The 19,653-nt window shown below is 46.6% G+C and overlaps 1 protein-coding gene across 10 annotated transcripts in view; it reads left to right on the top strand.

Moving 5' to 3' along the window:
• The window catches only part of PPP4R1 (protein phosphatase 4 regulatory subunit 1), a 1,265,416-nt gene that overhangs the window by 896,057 nt on the left and 349,706 nt on the right, over positions 1 to 19,653 (top strand). For all 10 annotated transcript variants that reach the window (XM_069613385.1, XM_069613380.1, XM_069613382.1 and 7 more), the window contains one exon: positions 7,796 to 7,981. In XM_069613385.1, the coding sequence (XP_069469486.1) occupies positions 7,796 to 7,981 (186 nt within the window). The remainder of the gene's footprint in view (positions 1 to 7,795; positions 7,982 to 19,653) is intronic.

The following is a 19,653-nucleotide window of genomic DNA, read 5'->3' on the forward strand; positions in this document are numbered from 1 at the left end:
GGAACCGTCGAGGTCCCATTCGGACAAAGGCTTCCGGAGATCGCCAGAGCATTCCAGGTCGCGGTCTTAGTCACCCACGAAACCGTTGAAGCCTGAGAAGCTGTCGACTCATTCATCGGCGCTGTGCCCATCGAAGGAGTCTGTCTGGCCTCTCCCTGTGGTCAGACCTTCGGGGCCTTCGAAATCTTCGTCGCCTTTGTCGACGCCGATACAGTCGGAGTCGCCGCCTGCTGGGCTGGAGTTGCTGTCTGACGCCCCTGTGGCTCCTGGGCCTCATAGAAAGGCTGTTACTAAAACTGTGAATCCTGTTTCAGATAAGAGGTGCACTTCTCTCCCTAGAAAGAGTTTTTCCAGTCTATCCAGAACATTTTTGAGGAGTATGATGATGGGGAGAGGTCTGATGGTGACGTGGTGCCTTTTGGTCTGCCTTATGGGACACCTAATACTCCAGAATGTCTCATTGATGAGGATAGTAGGATTGAGCATTTGCGTCAGTCCTTACATGATGCCAGTGGCCTCGACACCTCCCCTGAGATGGATGGAAGCCCGATCCGGGTGAGCATGTAGGATCCTCCTATAGGAGACTTATTTTGTGAGTGGCTGAGTACCCGGGTTGGTCCAGGCCTCATGTTGAGTATGGTTAAGATGATCTTGCGGACATCTTGGATCAGGGTCCGTATAATGACCCAGTGTTGACATTTCATGTGGCCCTACAGAAAAGGTTGGCTGCTACTTGGACTTCCTCAGAATCTATTCCGGCGGGTAACAAGTCTTTGTCGAAGAAATACCGCCCATCAAGTAGCGACCCCGGCTACTTATCCACCCATCCAACTCCCAAGAGTTTGGTGGTTCAGGCGGCTACGGCCACCTCAAAGCAAGCAGCGTATCCATCCGGACAGGGACGATAAATGCATGGATGGGCGTGCAAGGTATTTGCTGCTGGCAGTATGGCCCTGAAATCGGCCAACTCCTCCTGTGCCTTGGCGAAGTTTTGAATTGTATTTTTCTTGTGGCTGAGCATATCCCAGAAGGGGAAGAAAGGATTGGTTTTCTAGCTATTGTGCAGGATGGCAAGGATGCCATGTGTGAATCCCTTCAGTCTGGGTTGGACACTGCGGATTGTGTCATGCGGTCCATGGCTACAAGCACCGCGATGCGCAGATTTGCGTGGTTGTGCAAGTCCGGTTTTGCACCCGATGTGCAGGCCCGTCTTTTCAACATGCCCTTTTTTTTTGGCAGCAAGGCTGACTAGAGCCTTGAAAAGTAGCAGACATCCAAGGCAGCCGCCAAATCTTTGGACGCGGCTGTTCGTCAACCTTTGTCTTTTCGTCCTAGGGAACAACAATGGAGGGGTGGTTCCTTTCGCTATTACTCCTCATTTGGAAAGGCGAAGGGGATGCCCAGTCAAAGAGGCCTACGTAGAGGCACTCATGGTAGATGAGGTAGGGGTACCAAAGCCGCTCAGGCAGCTGCCTCTTTGCCTTCTGGCGTTGCCACTTCGAAGTAGCTATGAGGCCATGACTCATCGTTCTACGGTGGGGTGCAGGCTGTCACAGCATCTCAAAGAATTGTGAGCCATTACTTCAGATGTGTGGGCTCTGCATACAATAGCCCACGGTTACTGCCTTCCTTTTCTCTGACGGCCTCACAGCAATCCACTGGGGAAACTCTTTGAAGGGTCCGGATCCGCTCCTTGTGCAGGAGATTTTGGCCCTGCTAGAGAAAGGTGCCTGTGGCGGAGTGGAACAAGGGTTGGTATTCCCCTTATTTTTTGATACCCAAGAAGGACGGAGGACTGAGACCCAACTTGGACTTGGGTTACTTGAACAAGTTCCTCAGGAAGGACAAGTTGGTCGCTCTTTCTCAAATCCTTCAGGCCCTCCAACTTCAGGATTGGTTGGTGTCATTGGACTTGTAGGATGCTTATTTTCATTTGCCGATCCATCTCATGCACAGGAAATACCTCGGGTTCTCAGTCGGTGGATCCCACTATCAGTTTCGGGTCCTGTCGTTCTGGCTCACCTCCGCCCCAAGGGTTTTTACCCAGCTCATGGTGGTGGTGGTGGCAGCGCATCTCAGGAGAGGGGGGATTCACATCTACCCCTACTTGGACGATTGGTTGATCAAGGCACGTTCTCTCGAACAAGCCTTGGATCATCTAAGCGTCACCTGCCACTCACTTCACAAGCTGGGCTTCTCCCTAAACTTTTAGAAGTCGCATATGACACCACCCCAACGGCTCCAGCACATAGGGACGGTTTTGGACACGCCCTTGGGGTTGTGCTCGCCACCCAAGGGGCGGGCTCATCGCATTCTTCAGATGGTCACAAAGTTTCTACAAGCCCAGAGTCTTCTGCTTTTCGTATTCTTAAGGTTGCGTGGCTTCATGACATCCTGCATTTCTCTGGTGCCAGAGGCCTGCTTGAGTATGAGATCCCTTCAGTGGGTTCTAAGGACTCAGTGGTCCCAGTTATCGGGCAGGATGTCGGATCTCCTTCATGTTCCGCCCCTGGTCTCGCATGATCTTCTGAGTTGAATCTCTTGAGGGGAGCCTTTTTGGCAGCCATGGCCGTAGGTCAGTCATGGTGGTGATGGATGCGTCCCGGACAGGGTGGGGAGCTCATGCCAGACGATCTGTCAATCAGCGGTCACTGGTCTCCATCGGAGTCCAGACATCACATCAATCTTTTGGAGCTGAGAGCCATCAGACTGGCACTGAAGGCTTTCCTACCATCTGAACAGGGGAGGAATGTCTTGATAATGACGGACAACACAGTGGCAATGCATTACCTCAACAAAAGAGTGGGTGTAGGGTCACTGCCTCTGTGCCAGGGTGGCAGTGCAGCTCTGTTTCTGGACGATCAACGAGGGAATGTCCCTATCAGCAGTTCATCTAGCAGGCAAGGAGAACATGGCGGCGGACACTCAGCGGACAGAGCTCAGTCTCCCACGAGTGGGAGCTATCTCGGGAAGTCGTTCAGGAGATCTTTGCTATTTGGGGAGACCCACAGGTGGACCTGTTCACAACCGGTGCCAACCGGAAGTGCGAAAGGTTCTGCTCAAGGGAATTTCCTCTGAGAGGAGCTCTAGGAGACGCGTTCATAGTGGAGTTGCTCTTTCCGCTGCTGTATGCGTTTCCTCCAATACCCGTCATTCCTCAAGTTCTCAGGAGGTTGAGAAGATTCGGGACCTGTATGATCCTCATTGCCCCAGATTGGGCCCGGAGAGCGTGGTACCCAGACCTTTTGGAAATGTCAGTCTGTCCACCAATAAGTCTGCCCCTCAGAGAGAATCTTCTCTCGCGGGAGCAAGGTTGGGTTCTCCATCCGGAGGTCAGAACTCCCAACCTTCACGCATGGTTTCTGAGAGATTTAGATATAGAGATTGGGTCCTTCCGGATGATGTAATTGAGGTGTTGCTTTCGGCTACACGGCCGGCAACGAAGTCCCTGTACCGTTGGCTTAAGTTTTGTGACTGGTGCAGAGGAAGGAATGTGGATCCTTTTCAGTGCTAGATTCCAGAGATTTTCTCTTTCCTTGGCCCACAGGGGTCTTCAGGTGGGCACCATTAAAGGTTACTTGGCAGCGCTGTCAATATTTAAGCACTCTTCAGAGGAATGCTCTTAATTTAAAATTCCACTGATCCCTACATTTTTGAAAGGGCTCATGAATGTGTTCTGCCATCGCCATTTCAGGTGCAGGTCTGGGACCTTCATTTGGTTTTGAAAATTCTGATGGATTCTCCATTTGAGCCTTTGCACTCTTACCCGTTTTTATGCTTTTTAAAATTAGTTTAAAGTGCAATTTGGTTAAACAAAACCTTATACACTATATAACAAGTTTACATCATACAATGAATATAACTAACACAGATCACAAGAGACTTCATAGTAAATATAAAAACAAATAGATGCCAAAAGAGCATAAAACCATTTCAATTCCAATTATGCTGCACACAAATATTTGTTAATTCATATTAAAATATGTTCTTTCTTTAAAATGTTCTCATAAGGTTAGGGATACCAAGGTAAAAAGAGTAAACAAGAAATATAAACAGATACCTTAAAACCACATTACTAATCAGTAAGTATAGCTCTCTTCCATTTTAAAAAAGGCCGCCCCAATATATACCTTGATACCTTGATGTCCCCATCAAATACGGTTGACCAAAACTGGTCTGATTGGATCATATTTAAGTTACTCGCCAGGTTTCCATACCCTTTTATGATACCATTTGTATAATTCACTACACTTGATGAGGTTATTTGTCTTATAGTTTCCACTTCTATTTTACAAAATCTAGACAATCTTCCCCCCCCCCCCCATGGGATTCTCATCCAAGTTCCTGTTTATTCTTTGCTTTGTGTCAGAGTATATTAAGACGAAGTTGCAGAGTAAATCTTATCATTTCTCTATTTCCTGTTTTTATTAACTAACCTCTGGGTGTAGCTGGTAGGATTCTCTGCAGAGCATATGCGCTATGACGTTTCTTAGTGTATAGATATGTCAAGTTTTTACTAGAGTCCCAGACAATTGCCTTTTTCTTAAGTTTTCTGAGGAAGTTATCGGCCTATTCTTTTACTGTTAAAGCAGTCAAACTGAGATCCTTGAAGAATGTCAGTACCGTTACTTGAAGACTTACCATATGAGAGTTTTATCCCCTTTCCCATTCCTATCAATGAGACTCATTAAGTTTACTTCCTCCCCTTCCCGCAGTTCAATCTTATAAAACAGTTTACAGCACCTCATTTCGCACAAAGCTTCCAACAATGTAAGGCCCAATTCCCATCTTATCACCTCATTTGGAATACACCCTGGGAGGCCAACACAGGTCTTCACAATTTTCCTTCTAATATTTCTAACTTAGTCAGGTATTTCCCCTCAGTGGTTTCCAATGCATAAAGTACTGCAGGAACAATACAACTATTATATACCTCTAGGTAGCCTTCAATTGAGTGTCCTCCCCTACTAGGCATATATTTACGTATCACATTCCATTTCTTAGTAGTAACCTTGGACTCAATCATTTCATAGAAAAAATTCCTTGGAGGGTCGTTCATGATGGGGATACCTAAATATGGGTATATATCAACTACCACTAATTTAATAGAGTTGACATACTATTTAAGAGCTTTTTTGGGTGCCCCAAATATCGTAACATTTGTTTTATTTATATTAACATTAAGGTTCTTTTCCTTAGAATATGAATATAGTTCGTCCAACATTATTTGTAGGCCTACTGGTTATTTATCCATGAAGATGGTATCATTGAAGCTTTTGACATTTAAAACTGTTTTCTTGGTTGCAGTTACGTCTGCTAGAAGAGTGAGCGAGTTGCAGGCACTTTTTTCTAAGCCACCCTTTACTTTGTTCCACAAGGACTGGGTCGTACTGAGAGTACGTCCGTCCTTTTTGCCTAAGGTTGTGTCAGAATTTCATTTGAGTCAGAAGGTGGTACTCCCCGCTTTCTATCCGCCTGAACGGCTCGATAGGGTGGATCCTAGGAGAGCTTTGAGTTTTTCTCTTTCAGAATGGCCAAGCTCAGAGTGGACGACCAGCTCTTTGTGGGATATACTGGACACCGGTTGGGACAGGCTGTTTCTAAGCAGACCCTGTCTAGGTGGTTTATCCTCACTATTTCGGAATGCTACCAATTGTCTGGTAAGGGCCCTCCTGAGGGTTTGCTTGCCCACTCCACCAGGGGCATCGCCACTTCGACAGCACTCCAGAGGGGTGTGCCCATTAAGAATATCTGTGACACTGCAACATGGTCTTCTATACACACGTTTGTTAAGCATTACCCCTTGGATACGTCCCATGCTCAGGATGTTGCCTTTGGTAAGGCAGTTCTGTACTCTGCAGTTTATATTGGGTATGTCTAAATCCTTTTCCCTCCTCCACTCATCTTTACTGCTTTGGGAGTCTGTCATAGATGAGGAATACGTTGGAGGACACAATCCATTCGAAGAACAAGTTACTTCCCAAACTGGTAACCTTCTTTCAACTGGATGTTCCTCCAACATATTCCTCATCGCCCTCCCAGCCTACCTCTCTCATGAATTTCCCATGCCATTACAGCATACGTCCCGCAAGGCTAAATGCAGTCGGCTTAGGACTCTAGGCATGTATGCCACACGTTGTGAGAGGGGAAAAAACATGAACTGAGGCTACGTGCGCCGTGCGCCCTACTTGTAACATCCAATGACGTCACCTTCGACGGAGGCCCTCGAGGGACATTGACCCGACGCCATCGATGCTAGGGAGCCCTCTGCCGGAGAATTTCCAAAGCAGCACAGCTGTAGACATTACATGTCATAGATTAGGAATGCGTTGGAGGAACATCCATTCGAAAGAATGTTAACAGTTTGGTAAGTAACTTGTTCTTCTGTTACTGAATTTCATTTATCTCCGCCATTTAGGCTGGGAGCAAGTAGACTTGGTTATTAACTCCACATCAAATGGAGATCACAAATTGTAACATTCCTCAATCACCATTATGTGGAATTTTGGATCTGCTATCAAAAATTGCACATATTCCATGTAAGACAAAATACTGGTTCTATAGAGCTCTGATAATATTTAAAAAAAGCAAATCTCGTACAAAATGGAAAAGCTCAGAAAAACCGATGAATGAGAATTAAATACAACGAACGATACTATTGGATCATTGAAAATAAAATACCTTGGACGATTATGATGAGATATGAGGCCCATTTAATGACATGTGTGCATGAGCTTATACTATTAGAATGTAATTCATGTTGTGCAAATAATGTTTTTGTTTTAGTTTGGCTCATTAAAAGACCTACTCCCACACACTTCATTACCTATATCTTCCATTCTAATTCCTTTTGTTGATTATAATGAATATTCATATTGAAGATGCGACATAGTTTATCAATTTCAGTAAAATATTTGTTGTAGAATAATAGGCACGTAGATCCAAGTATATGTATACCACATATGCATATATCTCTTGTTTAGGAATGTATAATCCTATTTAAAAAAAAAAAAAAAGAAAACGACCGTCATCAAAATGTAGAATCGGCAGAGTAAGTTCCTTTTCCTGTGGTAGGAAGTGATAAAAATTAAGATTTGAGCAGACGCTAAAAGCAATTAATTGGTTTCATGCATCATCTAGTAGGCAGCAGATACATCTTAGAAACCTGCGTAGCATGCCGCAAAACATGCACACTCGTTTTGTGTCCATTATATATGTTCTATTATGCTTTAAATGTGCTTGACGTTTCCTTTAGCCTTTTTGCCAAACATTGTTATATTGCCAATAGATGTCTGTATGATGCCCTTTTGCCAGAACATGCAAATGTAGCTATTGGTAGCTGTTGGTTTCAAGCCAGCCAGGTTCTTCTAGGGTAGAAACGGGTGCTAAATAGTTCCCAGCATTTTCCAACCCTGACTGGGCACATATTGGGTGAGTAGGAAAAAGGAAAACTATGAGTACACCTTTTAATATATTTATAATTGGTAACAAGGAGCCTATCCAATTAAAAACATGCTGTTATAAGCAATTTTGAAAGGCCTTTCTTTTTCTGCTAACTCAAAAAGTTGATCTAGGTAACAGAAATTAACTTTTTCAATAAACTACTAAGAATAAATATAAGGGAGGACTCAAACTTTTGAACTTTTCCTTTATATTTTGATTTTGAAAGCATTTTGTCAACCGAATTGTGAGGGTTTACACTTTGTTTCGGATTGGGCGTGAGAGACTACAAAAATACACTGTGGGTGACATTTTATTAAGATTTGTGTGTTTGTGTCTCGTTTCTCTTTCGCAGGATGTTATACCTCAGGCCTTATTGGATCAGTATATATCGATGACTGACCCCTCTCGTGCGCAGACTGTTGACACAGAGATTGCTAAGCACTGTGCTTATAGCCTTCCTGGGGTGGCACTTACGCTAGGTAGACAGAACTGGCACTGTCTAAGGGACACCTACGAGACACTCGCATCAGATATGCAGGTACATCAAAGTTTTGAAATGCAGCTCCAGCTATATCAACACATTTCTTAAACTGTTTACCGCTCATTCTTATAAAACATTTTAAAGCATAGCATTTTCAACTTGAACAGAACAAAAGTACATGTTTAATAGTTCTCAATTTATAATGGCGGAAGCACAATTTGCATTGCTGGTAATTGATGGAAAGAAATATGTATGTAAAAGGGTGTGATGTTTAGAGGGTTTTGTTGGATTGTTGTTTTTCAGTAGTGGGAATTGTGGTCCCTCAGTTAATTTGCTGACAAAAGACAAACTGTTTGCATTGATGACTTGCACCTCATGTTGGTCATAGATTCACATTAATGGGCACTAATCCCAAGGCTAGCCCAGGGATAGGGTATTTGACCCAGGTTCAATGAGAGTCCTTGGTCACCACCAGGGTAGGCTTTGGTCAGGTGAAGAGGGCTCCCATTGAGACATTGGCCTCCATCAGCCACCAGCGAAGATCGGGCAGCAGGAGTAGTGATACTGGGATCCTGTCTGAGACCCCGTATCCTGATCCCAGTTGGCCGCCTGGTGGAGCTGGAGGCGCCTAATCTTAAGGTGAGCGTGCTGTACAGTACGTAAAGAGGGAGTTAGGAAACACATACTTTTCACCCAGTGTTCTCCTATGGAGGACAGTGGGGGGATTTGAAAAGTTTTATGTTGAATTCATCTCCCACCCAACCACCCTGACAGTGATTGTCTCAGGTCATACAGTGGATCTGGGGGTCGCTGGGGACTCTATATTTTGCCCTTTATTCGGGGGAGGGGTGCTCAGGGGTTGCAGGTTCGAGTGCTTCTTCCACTCTGGTCCAATTTCAAGATGCAACATCAGTTGATGAAGAATGCAGGCTTTTGCAATGCAGACACCTGCAGCACAATTCACAGGATGGATGAAGAGGAGTTCCAGCGACGGTCACCACTTGCAGTCAGCGACAGGCAATCTTCCAGGCGCGGTCACAGAAGCAGCACCAGCTCAGCCTCCTTTGATGCTAGGATGCTGTAATTTTGGGATAAGACGACTTATGGCACAACCTGGCGACCACCAAAGTTCCAGGCTTGGACGCGGGAGATGGTCAGCAGCACCTTTCCTGGGCAAGTGCATGACCTTATATGGGATTTTCTGACCTGAGGAGGCAGAAAGAAGGCCAAATATATGGCCAAGGAACAAGCTAAAGACCTCGTGGCAAGGCCATCTTAGGGTGGTAGGCACCTTTTAGTAGCCATTTGCTGTAAACGCGAAAGTGCACGAGTATAATAAAAATGTTACTGCTGCCACCAGCTTGTCTTGGTCACATATATAATATGTGACCAAAAACCCAAAAGATTAATACAAGTTATGGAAATGTGAAGAATCCCCATTGCACTGCACTGCACTGTGTACAATTACCAAAATACAAGAGTTGCAAAGAGAAACAAAGTTTCTTGGTATTTATTTTCTTTTTGCATTTGTACCAGCACGCTGAACCCTCGGGTATCTAGGCGCTAGTTACATTAGGGGAAGGGGTGTACAGGTAAAGGTAAACGGGGAAAGAAGGAAGTGTATATTCAGGACTGACAGTCTGAGAGTCTAGTCAGTTTCCCCATAACACTGCACAAAAAGCAAGGGAAGTGAAGCTCACCGAGAGCCCACATGTGTAGAAAACGGCCTCTGTGAACAAAGCAAGCCCCTAAAACAAAATTAATGTGTCAGACTTAAAAAGCCCATTAGTAGCTCAGTGGCTACTATAAACGTATAATTGATGACGAATGTGGCCATTCAGCTCGCACCTCTGGTGAAGTCAAAACTGAATATTAGCTGCCACCAGCCTATCCCTTGAAACCAATCTAGGATGATGTGCACCCTATTATTGCCCTAGGTTGATGGTGAGATGCTCTCCTGCGACCGGGCGGCTTCTGGGTGACCCAACACCATATGTCTTATTTTAAAAAGGGATATAGTGCCAGGGAGACGTCAATAGAAGTCTCTCTGACCAACAAAATAAATTATAAACACATGAAAATAGAGGGACGGTAAGCAGAAAGAGTACATGTCCAATCAAATGAGACTGCTGAACCCCCAAGAATGAAATTCTGTTTTAACTTGCTGTAAGGTAAAAAAGTTTTTGATAAACTTAAATTAGGTGGCAAGATGTTTGGCTTGTAAAAATATATCAATTTTAGAGTTAAAATATATTCCTGCACCTCTAAAAAGAGTTCTCTCCCCACACCACACCTTTTGGCAATGCCAACTAACTTTTTTCTCCATGAAAAGTCATTTGACTCTAAACTGTCGCAAATGTGTAATTCAATTTTATCAAAGCACTGCATGTAAAACCTATCATAGCAAGTGAAATGACTGGCCAAAGAATCTAGTTTATAGATTTCCCCACCCTTCCTCATTTTAGCCCGTACAACCACAAGAGCCTCAATGAGATTCCCTAGTGAGACCCTTTAAAAGAACATTTTTTAAGGGTTTACCTTTTATCAGTGGTGTAACTGGTTGAGTGTCTTCTCCTGTAACTAGGGGTTCCTCTTTTGCAGTTCACTGTTAACAGTCAAACGAGATGTAGAAGCTCTAAAACACAGAATACATGACTATTTTGAAAAGCTCTCGGCAACTAAATGCAAAAAGAAACCGAAGGCACAGTTTACTAGATGTGGGGTTGCTGCCCCTGAATGTAAACAGAAAGCACATTCCCTTCACTGTACCTTACAGAAGAAACCTCTGACTGTGTGTCTGCAAGTGCACCATTTGTCCTTTACCCCCAGGAATGTGCTCCTGTGACTGCCTCCAATACTAGTTGATGGTGAGCAGTACATTAAAGTTACTCACCGTAGTGACTAGAATACTCATAATACATAGTGCCCCGTCCGCCATCCTTGTGGGCGTCCCTCAACATGGGGACGGTACCGGAACCTTTTGGCAGCGAAACTTTGAGCTTCCTCTTTAAATTTAGTATAGCGTGGGGGGAGCGTGGCTTCAGGCATGGGAACGCCCCACTGAGGCCCACCCTCCGGCGCCTCACCTTGGTCCCCTTTGGACACATTAGACACTTAGATACCTGGCTACTCTTATTATCTTAAAGCCATTGGCCTACTAGCGGAGGAAGGCGGATGGGACGTATGAAGGAGTGAGGGGTATGGACTATGAGGCCTCTAGTCACTATGGTGATTAACTTTAATTACTCATAAATCCTGTTCCCTTTCCTCCATCCTTGTGTGCGATTCCTCTGAGCAAGAACATAGGATGGAGCTGTGACAACCTTCCTCCTATCTAGGATGAAGCGAAAAGGTTCTTCAGAACCGCCTGACCAAACTCTGCATCACGCCTGGAGCTGGTGTACAGGGAGTAATGCTTACAGAAGGCCTACTATGTGGCCCAAGTAGCCGCCTTTCTGATGACATCCCAAGAAGCATGTCTCTGAAACGTGACATCCGTGGCCTTAGCTCTGACCGGATGGACATGAATCCCCTCAGGAACAGGTTTGCCCATGGCTGTGTACACCTCCGAAATGGCCTGAACGATCCGACGGTTGATGGAAGCCCGAGAGGGTTCTATTCTGGGGGAGGCGCCCCTAAAAGTCACAAACAATGCCTCAGACTTCGTGAAGGATTTCCAGGAGAATGGGGCCGTCTCTGCCTCAGACTGTGGGTTCGGGAAGAACACTGGCAAGCAGATCTCTTGATTCAGATGGAACGGAGAGGCCACCTTGGCAAGAGGTTTGGGTTAGTGCACAAGATTATCTTGTTGTGAAACATGCTGAAGGGCTTGCAGGAAGACAACGCCTGCAGCTAACTTTGCCTGTGCGCCCAGGTGAGCGCCACCAATAAATCTGTCTTTAGCGTCACCAAGTGGATGTTCACATAGGCCATCGGCTCGAAAGGTTTGTGTTGCAAATCTGCAAGAACCATATTGAGGTCCTTGACCAGATGCAACCTATGCACCGGAGGACAAAGCCTAGACAATCCTTTAAGGTGGGCCTTAACCACTGGGTTGGCTGCCAAAAACGCATTTTGAGGGGAATTCTTGTAAAACCCAATGGGTGCCAAATCTGTGCGGCAAATGTATCCACCTGAACTCCGTTACGAGCAAGGTGTGCTGAAAAGGCCAGTATGTCCTCCAGAGGATATGTGACAGGGTTCAGACCTTTGTTGCCAGCCCAATTGCAGAACCTAGTCCATTTGCTCTTATACTGGGACCTAGTTGAGGGCCTCCTGAATGATGTCCCAATTGTCATCTGAAAATTGAGCCTGCTGAAGCCTCAGCTGATCAGGAACCAGACGCAAGGCCAGTGTGGATGGGTCTGGATGTTCCACTGCCCCGCCCTGCTGGGTATTGTAAAATGGCCAGGACCCTGGGAGCACAACTGCAGCAGATCCAAAAACCAGGGCCTCAAAGACCAGTGGGGGGGCAACCAGGATGAGGCTGCAACCCACGGAGGCCCAGAACTTGTGGAGGATCTATTGGAGCAGATGGGTGGGCGGGAACGCATAACACCTGCGGCCGTGCCAACAGATCTGGAAGGCGTCTCCCAGTGACCCCAGCCCTGCCCATGAAGCAAACTGGGGGCACTTGGTATTCCTTGGAGATGCAGAAAAATCCAGGTCCGTGAACCCCCAATGCTGGAATTTGGGCAACAAGGAGTCGTCGTGCAACTCACACTCGTAGGTGTTGAACCCCAAGTGACTCAACTGGTCCACTTCTGAATTTCTGTCCCCTGATGGCCCTGAAAGCAGAGCAGGCCTGCCACGGCATTTATCAACTTAGTGAAGACAGGAGGGGCTGAGTTCAATCCGAAGGGCAACACCTTGTACTGAAAATGCTACGACATAATGGTGAACCGCAGAAACGTCCGATGTGGTTGATGGATGGGTACAAGCATGTACGCATCCTTGAGGTCCAGGGAACAAATCCAGTCCCCAGCACACGGAGATTCTGCTATGTGCGTGGGAGTAATCACCTTGGAGTGTTCCAGCGGTAAAGACAATTTAGAAATGACAGGTCATTTAACCCTCAGGCCAGCCTTGTTGTTCATGGGTACCGCAAAAATCCTGGAATAGAAAATGTAGCCCCTGTCTACAAGAGGAACCAGTTCTATCACCTGCATCTCCAAAAGTGAAAGGACCTCCCATAAAAAAGAGCCGGGGACCTGATCTGACGAAGAGGAGTGGATGGTAGAGGCAAAGGAAGAGGAAGACTGAAGCCTGTGTAGACTACAGATAAGGTCCAAAGGTTGCTGAAAACACACTTCCAGAGGCCCCTGGTGCGTGTAGCCGTACGATTGTGATGGGTAGATGTATCTCCCAAGATACTCCCAAGCTGAGGGGATCAAAACCCTGCACTGTAGGATACGCTGCGCTTCCAGAGGGAAGGGGGCTGGGATCATTATGCGCTGGAGTGCCACATGCCGCTCTGCTATTTTGAAGCTTTGCGCCACGCCTGTACGGGAGGGCGCGCTGGCCCTGAGCCAAGAGAGGCCTCGGACACAAGAGGAACAGCTTGGCCCCTGAACCCCTCAGCTTGGGAGCCAGTAGCCAGGGCAGCCTCACGTCTGTCCCTGGAGCACCCGTAAGAGCCCCCGAATCCCTCGACTTGGTAGCCGGAAGCATTAGAAGACTTGGGCCTGTTCAAACCTGAATCAGAGGAACCCCAGGGAAGGATTTGCCGCGCTGTGAAGCCATGCTGAACAGAGGGCCTAACCTGTCTTGACGTGAGGTCCTGGAGACAAAGTCCATCAGGTGGGGCAGAGGTGAAGTGTGGAAGATCTCCCGCCACCGCGACAAACTATTCTTCAATTCCCTGTGACAGAGAACGCTGCAGGCCACACATAAATCCCAGCTGTGGCTGGACCCCAAACACACAAGACAGAGTGCATGGGGTACAGGGCCGGGAATGAGCTGTCACATAAGGCACATCACATGAATCCTCCTGTGGCCCGCATGCGCTGGGGGAGGTGAGGCACCGAAGGGAAGCAAAATAAGAATTGAAAAAACAAACGGGGAGCAAGCGGAAGGCTAAAATAGTCTTGGGGTGTTCCCATGCCTGAGGCTGCACCCCTGCACGCTATACTAAATTTAAAGGGCAAGCTATTTTTTTCACTGCCAAAAATTCTGGTAACGTCCCCATGTTGGGGAACACCGTCAAGGATGGCAGAAAGAGGACGGGACGTATGAGTGAGTATAAGTGAGGTAGTCTCCTCTGGAATTGCAGCGGTAAAGCACTCACTAAGATATTTACATACCCACAATATTCTGCATGCAAACACATTTAAATCCTAACCATATCAAGGGCAGTTTAAGAAAATGTCATGAGTCTACATGCACACAGGGATTTTGGATTACAAAAGAGAATTTTGGCAACATCACCTCTGCCTGATGTGGGGTAGGATTATACAAGTGCTTAGTGAAATGTCTGAAAGAGTGCGAACATAACATTAATTGAAACATCAGCCCAACACAACTCTGAAATCATGGAAAGTATGCTGATTTCCTAAAAAGCGTATTAGATTGTCGACTGTGTGGCCCTAATGTTTTGTATGGGTTTTACCGGGAATATTCCATACCCATAATCCTTTGCAGGTCAACCACATGATGTTGAAATGTTGATATCCTATTGAATAATATTAGCGGTGCTAAAGTAGGCGAGGCTGAGCATGAAATGTTCCACTTATAAATCTTTAGAAGGTAAATTAATAGTTTTGTAAGGTTACTTGTGCATAGTTGGGTTAATGGAAACTGGGCTAAACCATAATATCAAGACTGGCTAGTATAGTTTAGATTTCTTAACTGAAAGAAAATGGTAGGTAATTGCTGTAGCTTCTCCAGCATTGGATCTTTCATGGATTCACATGCTTAGAATATTCCCAGTCGTCAGGCTGGGAACCCTTGGTATATTTATAAAGACCTTTCCTATAGGGAAAAATTTCAACACTTCTGTGTCCTATCTACGTCGTTATCGGGCTGCGTACACTTGACCCAATAGGACATAGGGATATAAATAGCCCCGCCCCCACGGCTCCCTTCAGAGTTCAACCGTCTCCAAAGTAGTTTGTTTCTACTTCGGTACAAGGTTGAGTTCTACCTTGCTCAGTTGAAAATGTCCAGAAAGGCATTATTCCGTCAGTGTGCCACCTGCGGACTGAAAAAAGTTTATGAAGGAGATGGGCACATGGATTGTTTGTATTGTCTGCACCCTCACCACTCGGTGAACAGTTGTGAGATCTGCAAAGGCTTCTCACAGAAGACGCTAAAGGATAGGAATTAGATGCCTGGTGACGTGGCTGAATGAAGGAATCGATCCTTCATCGGAGGTAGGGTCGGCGCGTAGCCTGGCATCCAGGCCCAAGTCATCCAAATCGGAGTCCCATCGCCGCTCTGTGTCAGCAGAACCTCCTCCGAAGAAGCCGCGTTCGATGGAGAAACGGCCGTAAGAAAATCCTCAGGCAAAAGAATCCTTGTGGAAACATGGACAAGATCGCCATCAAGGAAAGTCTTCGTCTTCATCGAAAAAAGGCAAGGACCCTTCGAAAACCACCTCCTCAGGCGACAATTACAGGTCGTCCTCGAGTAGAGAATCGACGAGGCATAAATCTGGCTCAAAGGCGGGATCGCCAAAGGAGTCTGCGTCACAGCCTGTTCCATCATCTACAGAGACTCTGTCGCTGACGAGAGTGTTACCGTTGTCGCAGGCAGGGCCCGTAGTGGCCTCGTTCAATACGAGGGCAACGATAGACGTATCCACGTTGACATCGTCGACGGTAGAGCCTCCAGGGGCGTTGCAGCCGGAGGTGTATGATGCGGTTCTACTGGAGGCTCTACTGCAGCCGGAGGCGGCGGCCTTCTCAGTATCATCCATGGAGGAGGATCGAGAACAGATTGCCGGTCCAACAGATCTGGGTCTGCAGGGAGTGGCATTGTCGACAAGTGCGCAAAATGTCCCTGCTTTGTCGTTGTCACTATTATATCCTCAATCTATGTTATCCTTGCAAGTGCTGTCCACTCTACAGTCTCTCCTGAAGCGGCTGGATGAGAAGTTACCCCTCATAGACGCACCTTCAGGGATGCCGACGAGAACTACTGATGACGAAACAGGTCCTTCGACATGAGTTAAGGAAAATCCAGCCTCCCGACCAGTGAGCGAAGAACCACTGCGCTCATACCCAGAGGAAGGGGAGCTACAGGATTCAGATTCGGAGCCTAGAGACTTTTTCAGAGGTGTCCTCATCTCCTTTGAGGGATCCTACTTGGGAGTCGGAGGCGGAAATGGACGCCTGGCTCAGCCATCACTACCGGACGACATCGGCGCTTTTCACGCTATGATGGGCAAAGCCTGCATTGAATTTGGTCTGAGCCCAGAGAAAGAAAAGGAATGCTTCATGTTTGACCATATGGGGAAAAGAAGGAAGTCAGTCTTCTCAGTTCCCATTCTAGACCACGTCTGGCAGGAAGGTTTGAGGACTATGCGCCATCCATTTTCAGAACCAGTGAGAAAGGGCATATTGGAGAAGAAGTTCAAGGCTCCAAACTGTACGCCTAAATGCTTGACTGCTCAACCATCTCCAGAGTCAGTGGTGTCGGCTGCAGCGGCTAGGAAGGCCAGATCGCAGCACAAATGTTCTACCCCGCCGGATAACAAGGCTAGAAGACAAGACGCGTTTGGCAAAAAGGTTCTGTCCGTAGGCGCGACGACAGTTAAAGCAGCTAATTCGCTGGCAATTATGGCAAGATATGACAGAGAAATGTGGCATTGTTTAGCCCCTAACCTAGAGTACCTTCCTGAAGAACACTTTTAAGTCGGCCATGTTACTGGTCCACGAATGGGGGAAGAAGCGTCAAACCACTCGATTAACATTGCGGTGGATTTAGCGGAGTCCGGGTTTAAACAAATAAACAACAGAGTGGTTTTGAGAAGGCAGGCCTGGCTAAAATGTACTAATTTCAGACCGGAAGTTCAGTGCAAGGTACTCAATATGCCGTGTGAGGGTGATCAACTGTTCGGCAAGAAAGTCGACGAGGCCTTAAAAGGCATGAAGGAGGATACGGATACGGCCAGGTCACTAGGAGCCCTACAAAGTGGAAGAGCCTTTCGTTCCTTTCGTCTCTTCCGCAGGGCATCAGGAAATTCCTGTTTTATTTTTATTTATTTTTTATTTATATTGCGCAACCTGCCCACGGGCATCAGGGCGCATGTTTGGAAAGGTTACAGTGAAAGTTACAGAAGGCAGTTACATATTACATAATATATATACATAGAGCAAGGATATATACATACATTTACAAGGTAGTCAGTCTCAATATATACATAGGTGATTGCGGGGGCACAGCATGCAATAGATGTTACCAAAGGGTAGCCAAAGCTTCATCTTGCTCATGGAGCCATTGTTTTACTCTATTTTTGAAGGATTGAGGAGAGGGGACATTCCTGAGATCATTGGGTAGAGAATTCCAGAGCTTCGCTGCCAGGACTGGGAAGCTTGAACATCTGGCAGTCTGTAGCTTGTAGCTAGGGATGATGAGATTGTGTGCTTGTGCAGATCTTCGAGGTCTGGAGGCTGTGTGTTGAGTGAAGCGTGCTGTCAAGTAGGCCGGTGCTGCATTGTTCTGCGCTTTGTGGCTTAGAACAAGTGTTTTGAGAGCGATATGCTGTGAAATGGAAAGCCAACGTATGTTGCGTCTAGTGGATGAGATGTGTGCGCGCCTGGATATGTTGAGAGCAGCCCTGATGGCGTTATTCTGAGTTACCCGAAGTCTGTCAATGTTTCTTTGACTCGTTCCCAAGTAGAGGGCATTACAGTAGTCGGATTTTGGATAGGATGAGGGTTCTAGCCAGGATTAGGCAGTTGTCCATAGTTAAGAAGGGACGGCAAGCAGTGATTAGTTTGCATGTATATGCAGATGCAGACACTACTGAGTTGGTTTGTCTGGTGAGAGAGAGGGTGGAATCTAGGTAAATTCTGAGGGTTTTAGTGACATTAGTGACCTTGATGATGTTACCATCAATGTTGGAGTCATATTTGCTGTCAAGTTTTGAAAGTTTGGACTGAGAGCCTAGGATGAGTAACTCAGTTTTCTCATCATTTAGGCAGAGACCGTGGTGGGCCATCCACGCCTGGATAACGGTGTAGACTGCATTTAGAGCTTTAACGTCAGTTACATAATCACCAGTGATAAGGATGAGTATCTGGGTGTCATCCGCATAACTTGTGTAGGTGACACACAGATGGTCAAGAATATCAGAGAGTGGTTTAGTAAAAACGTTATAGAGCGTGGGTGATACACAAGAGCCTTGTGGGACTCCGCAAGGGACGTGCGCTGGGTCAGCAGCGGCAAGAGGTGAGAAGACTCTCATAGTACTATTGGCAAGGTATGAGCTGATCCAGGAGGTAGCTGCCTCGGAGAAGGTAGCTGCCTTTTACTGCATCAAGAGACTGAAACTTCAGCAGGCCATCTTACCCCTCCCAAGGTTATAGACAAAGCGGTCCAGGCAACGCGAAGAGGCCGAAACTACCAGGCTTCGAGAAGAAGAGGATATTCATCGTCGACAAAGGACAGGCAGTCAAAGTCGCAACAATGACATGTTACTGGACGTCCTGGGAGGAAGGATGGCCCATCGCGTCGACGAATGGGAAAGTATAATGACAGACCGCTGGGTATTGGACACGATAAAACTAGGCCACTCTCTGCAGTTCAAGGAAACGCTGTCACAGATTCCACCCGTGTATTCGGCGCAACCCCATCTTCACATATTATATCAAGAAGTGGAGCTTATGCTGCAGAAAGGGGCTATAGAATTAGTTCCAGTGGCCGAGAGGGGTCAGGAGGTTTACTCTCGTTACTTCGTGGTAAAAAAAACCCAGCGGCAAATGGCGACCTATTCTGGACCTTCGGACCCTCAACAAGACCTTGACAAGTTTGAAGTTCAAGATGCTTACTCTTCAGGAGGTAATCCGGTCAGTACAGCCGGGAGATTTTCTGGCGTCGTTGGATCTACAGGACGCATACTTTCATATACCGGTGCGTCGACGACACAGAACATTTCTATTTCTAAGGTTCGTAGTAGGTCGAAGCCATTACCAGTTCAATGTACTCCCCTTCGGACTAAAGTCGTCTCCCAGGACCTTCACAAAGTGTTTGGCTCCAGTGGCAGCGTGGCTGCGAAGAAGAGGTAATCATGTTTACCCATATCTCGACGATTGGCTGATAAGAGGCTCGTCTCCGAGCATAACTCAAGCAAGTCTAAAGGCCACCATGCAACTTCTGAAATGCTTGGGTTTGCAATAAACTTTGAGAAGTCCTCGCTTTCGCCCTCAAGGAACTTAGTTTCTGATGTTTGTTAATCTGCTTAGAATCACATGCTGTGCATAGGTCCGACATCCAGTGGTCACTGCGGAGTATTGCATTTTGTTTTTCGTAGTCGAAAAGGGGACGTCGACAAGGCGTGTCTGTAACACTATCCCTATAGTGACGTGCTTTGTATCCACAATCCCTCACGCGTCGAGGTCCCTCAGATTGTTTTTTTCCGCCCAGCTACTGGTCGCCTTTATGCGGAGCTCCTCGAGAGACATTGCCAAATAGTTTCTTCGACCTTTGGTCGTTTGTTATTAATATCAATAACGTAGATCCCTCCCTCGACGCAGAGCTGTTTCTCCGCCGAGCAAGATCTTCGACGG

Source organism: Ambystoma mexicanum, chromosome 5p (genome assembly GCF_040938575.1).
Source record: "Ambystoma mexicanum isolate Mex_15411 chromosome 5p, UKY_AmexF1_1, whole genome shotgun sequence".
In the NCBI taxonomy this organism is placed as follows: Eukaryota; Metazoa; Chordata; class Amphibia; order Caudata; family Ambystomatidae; genus Ambystoma; species Ambystoma mexicanum.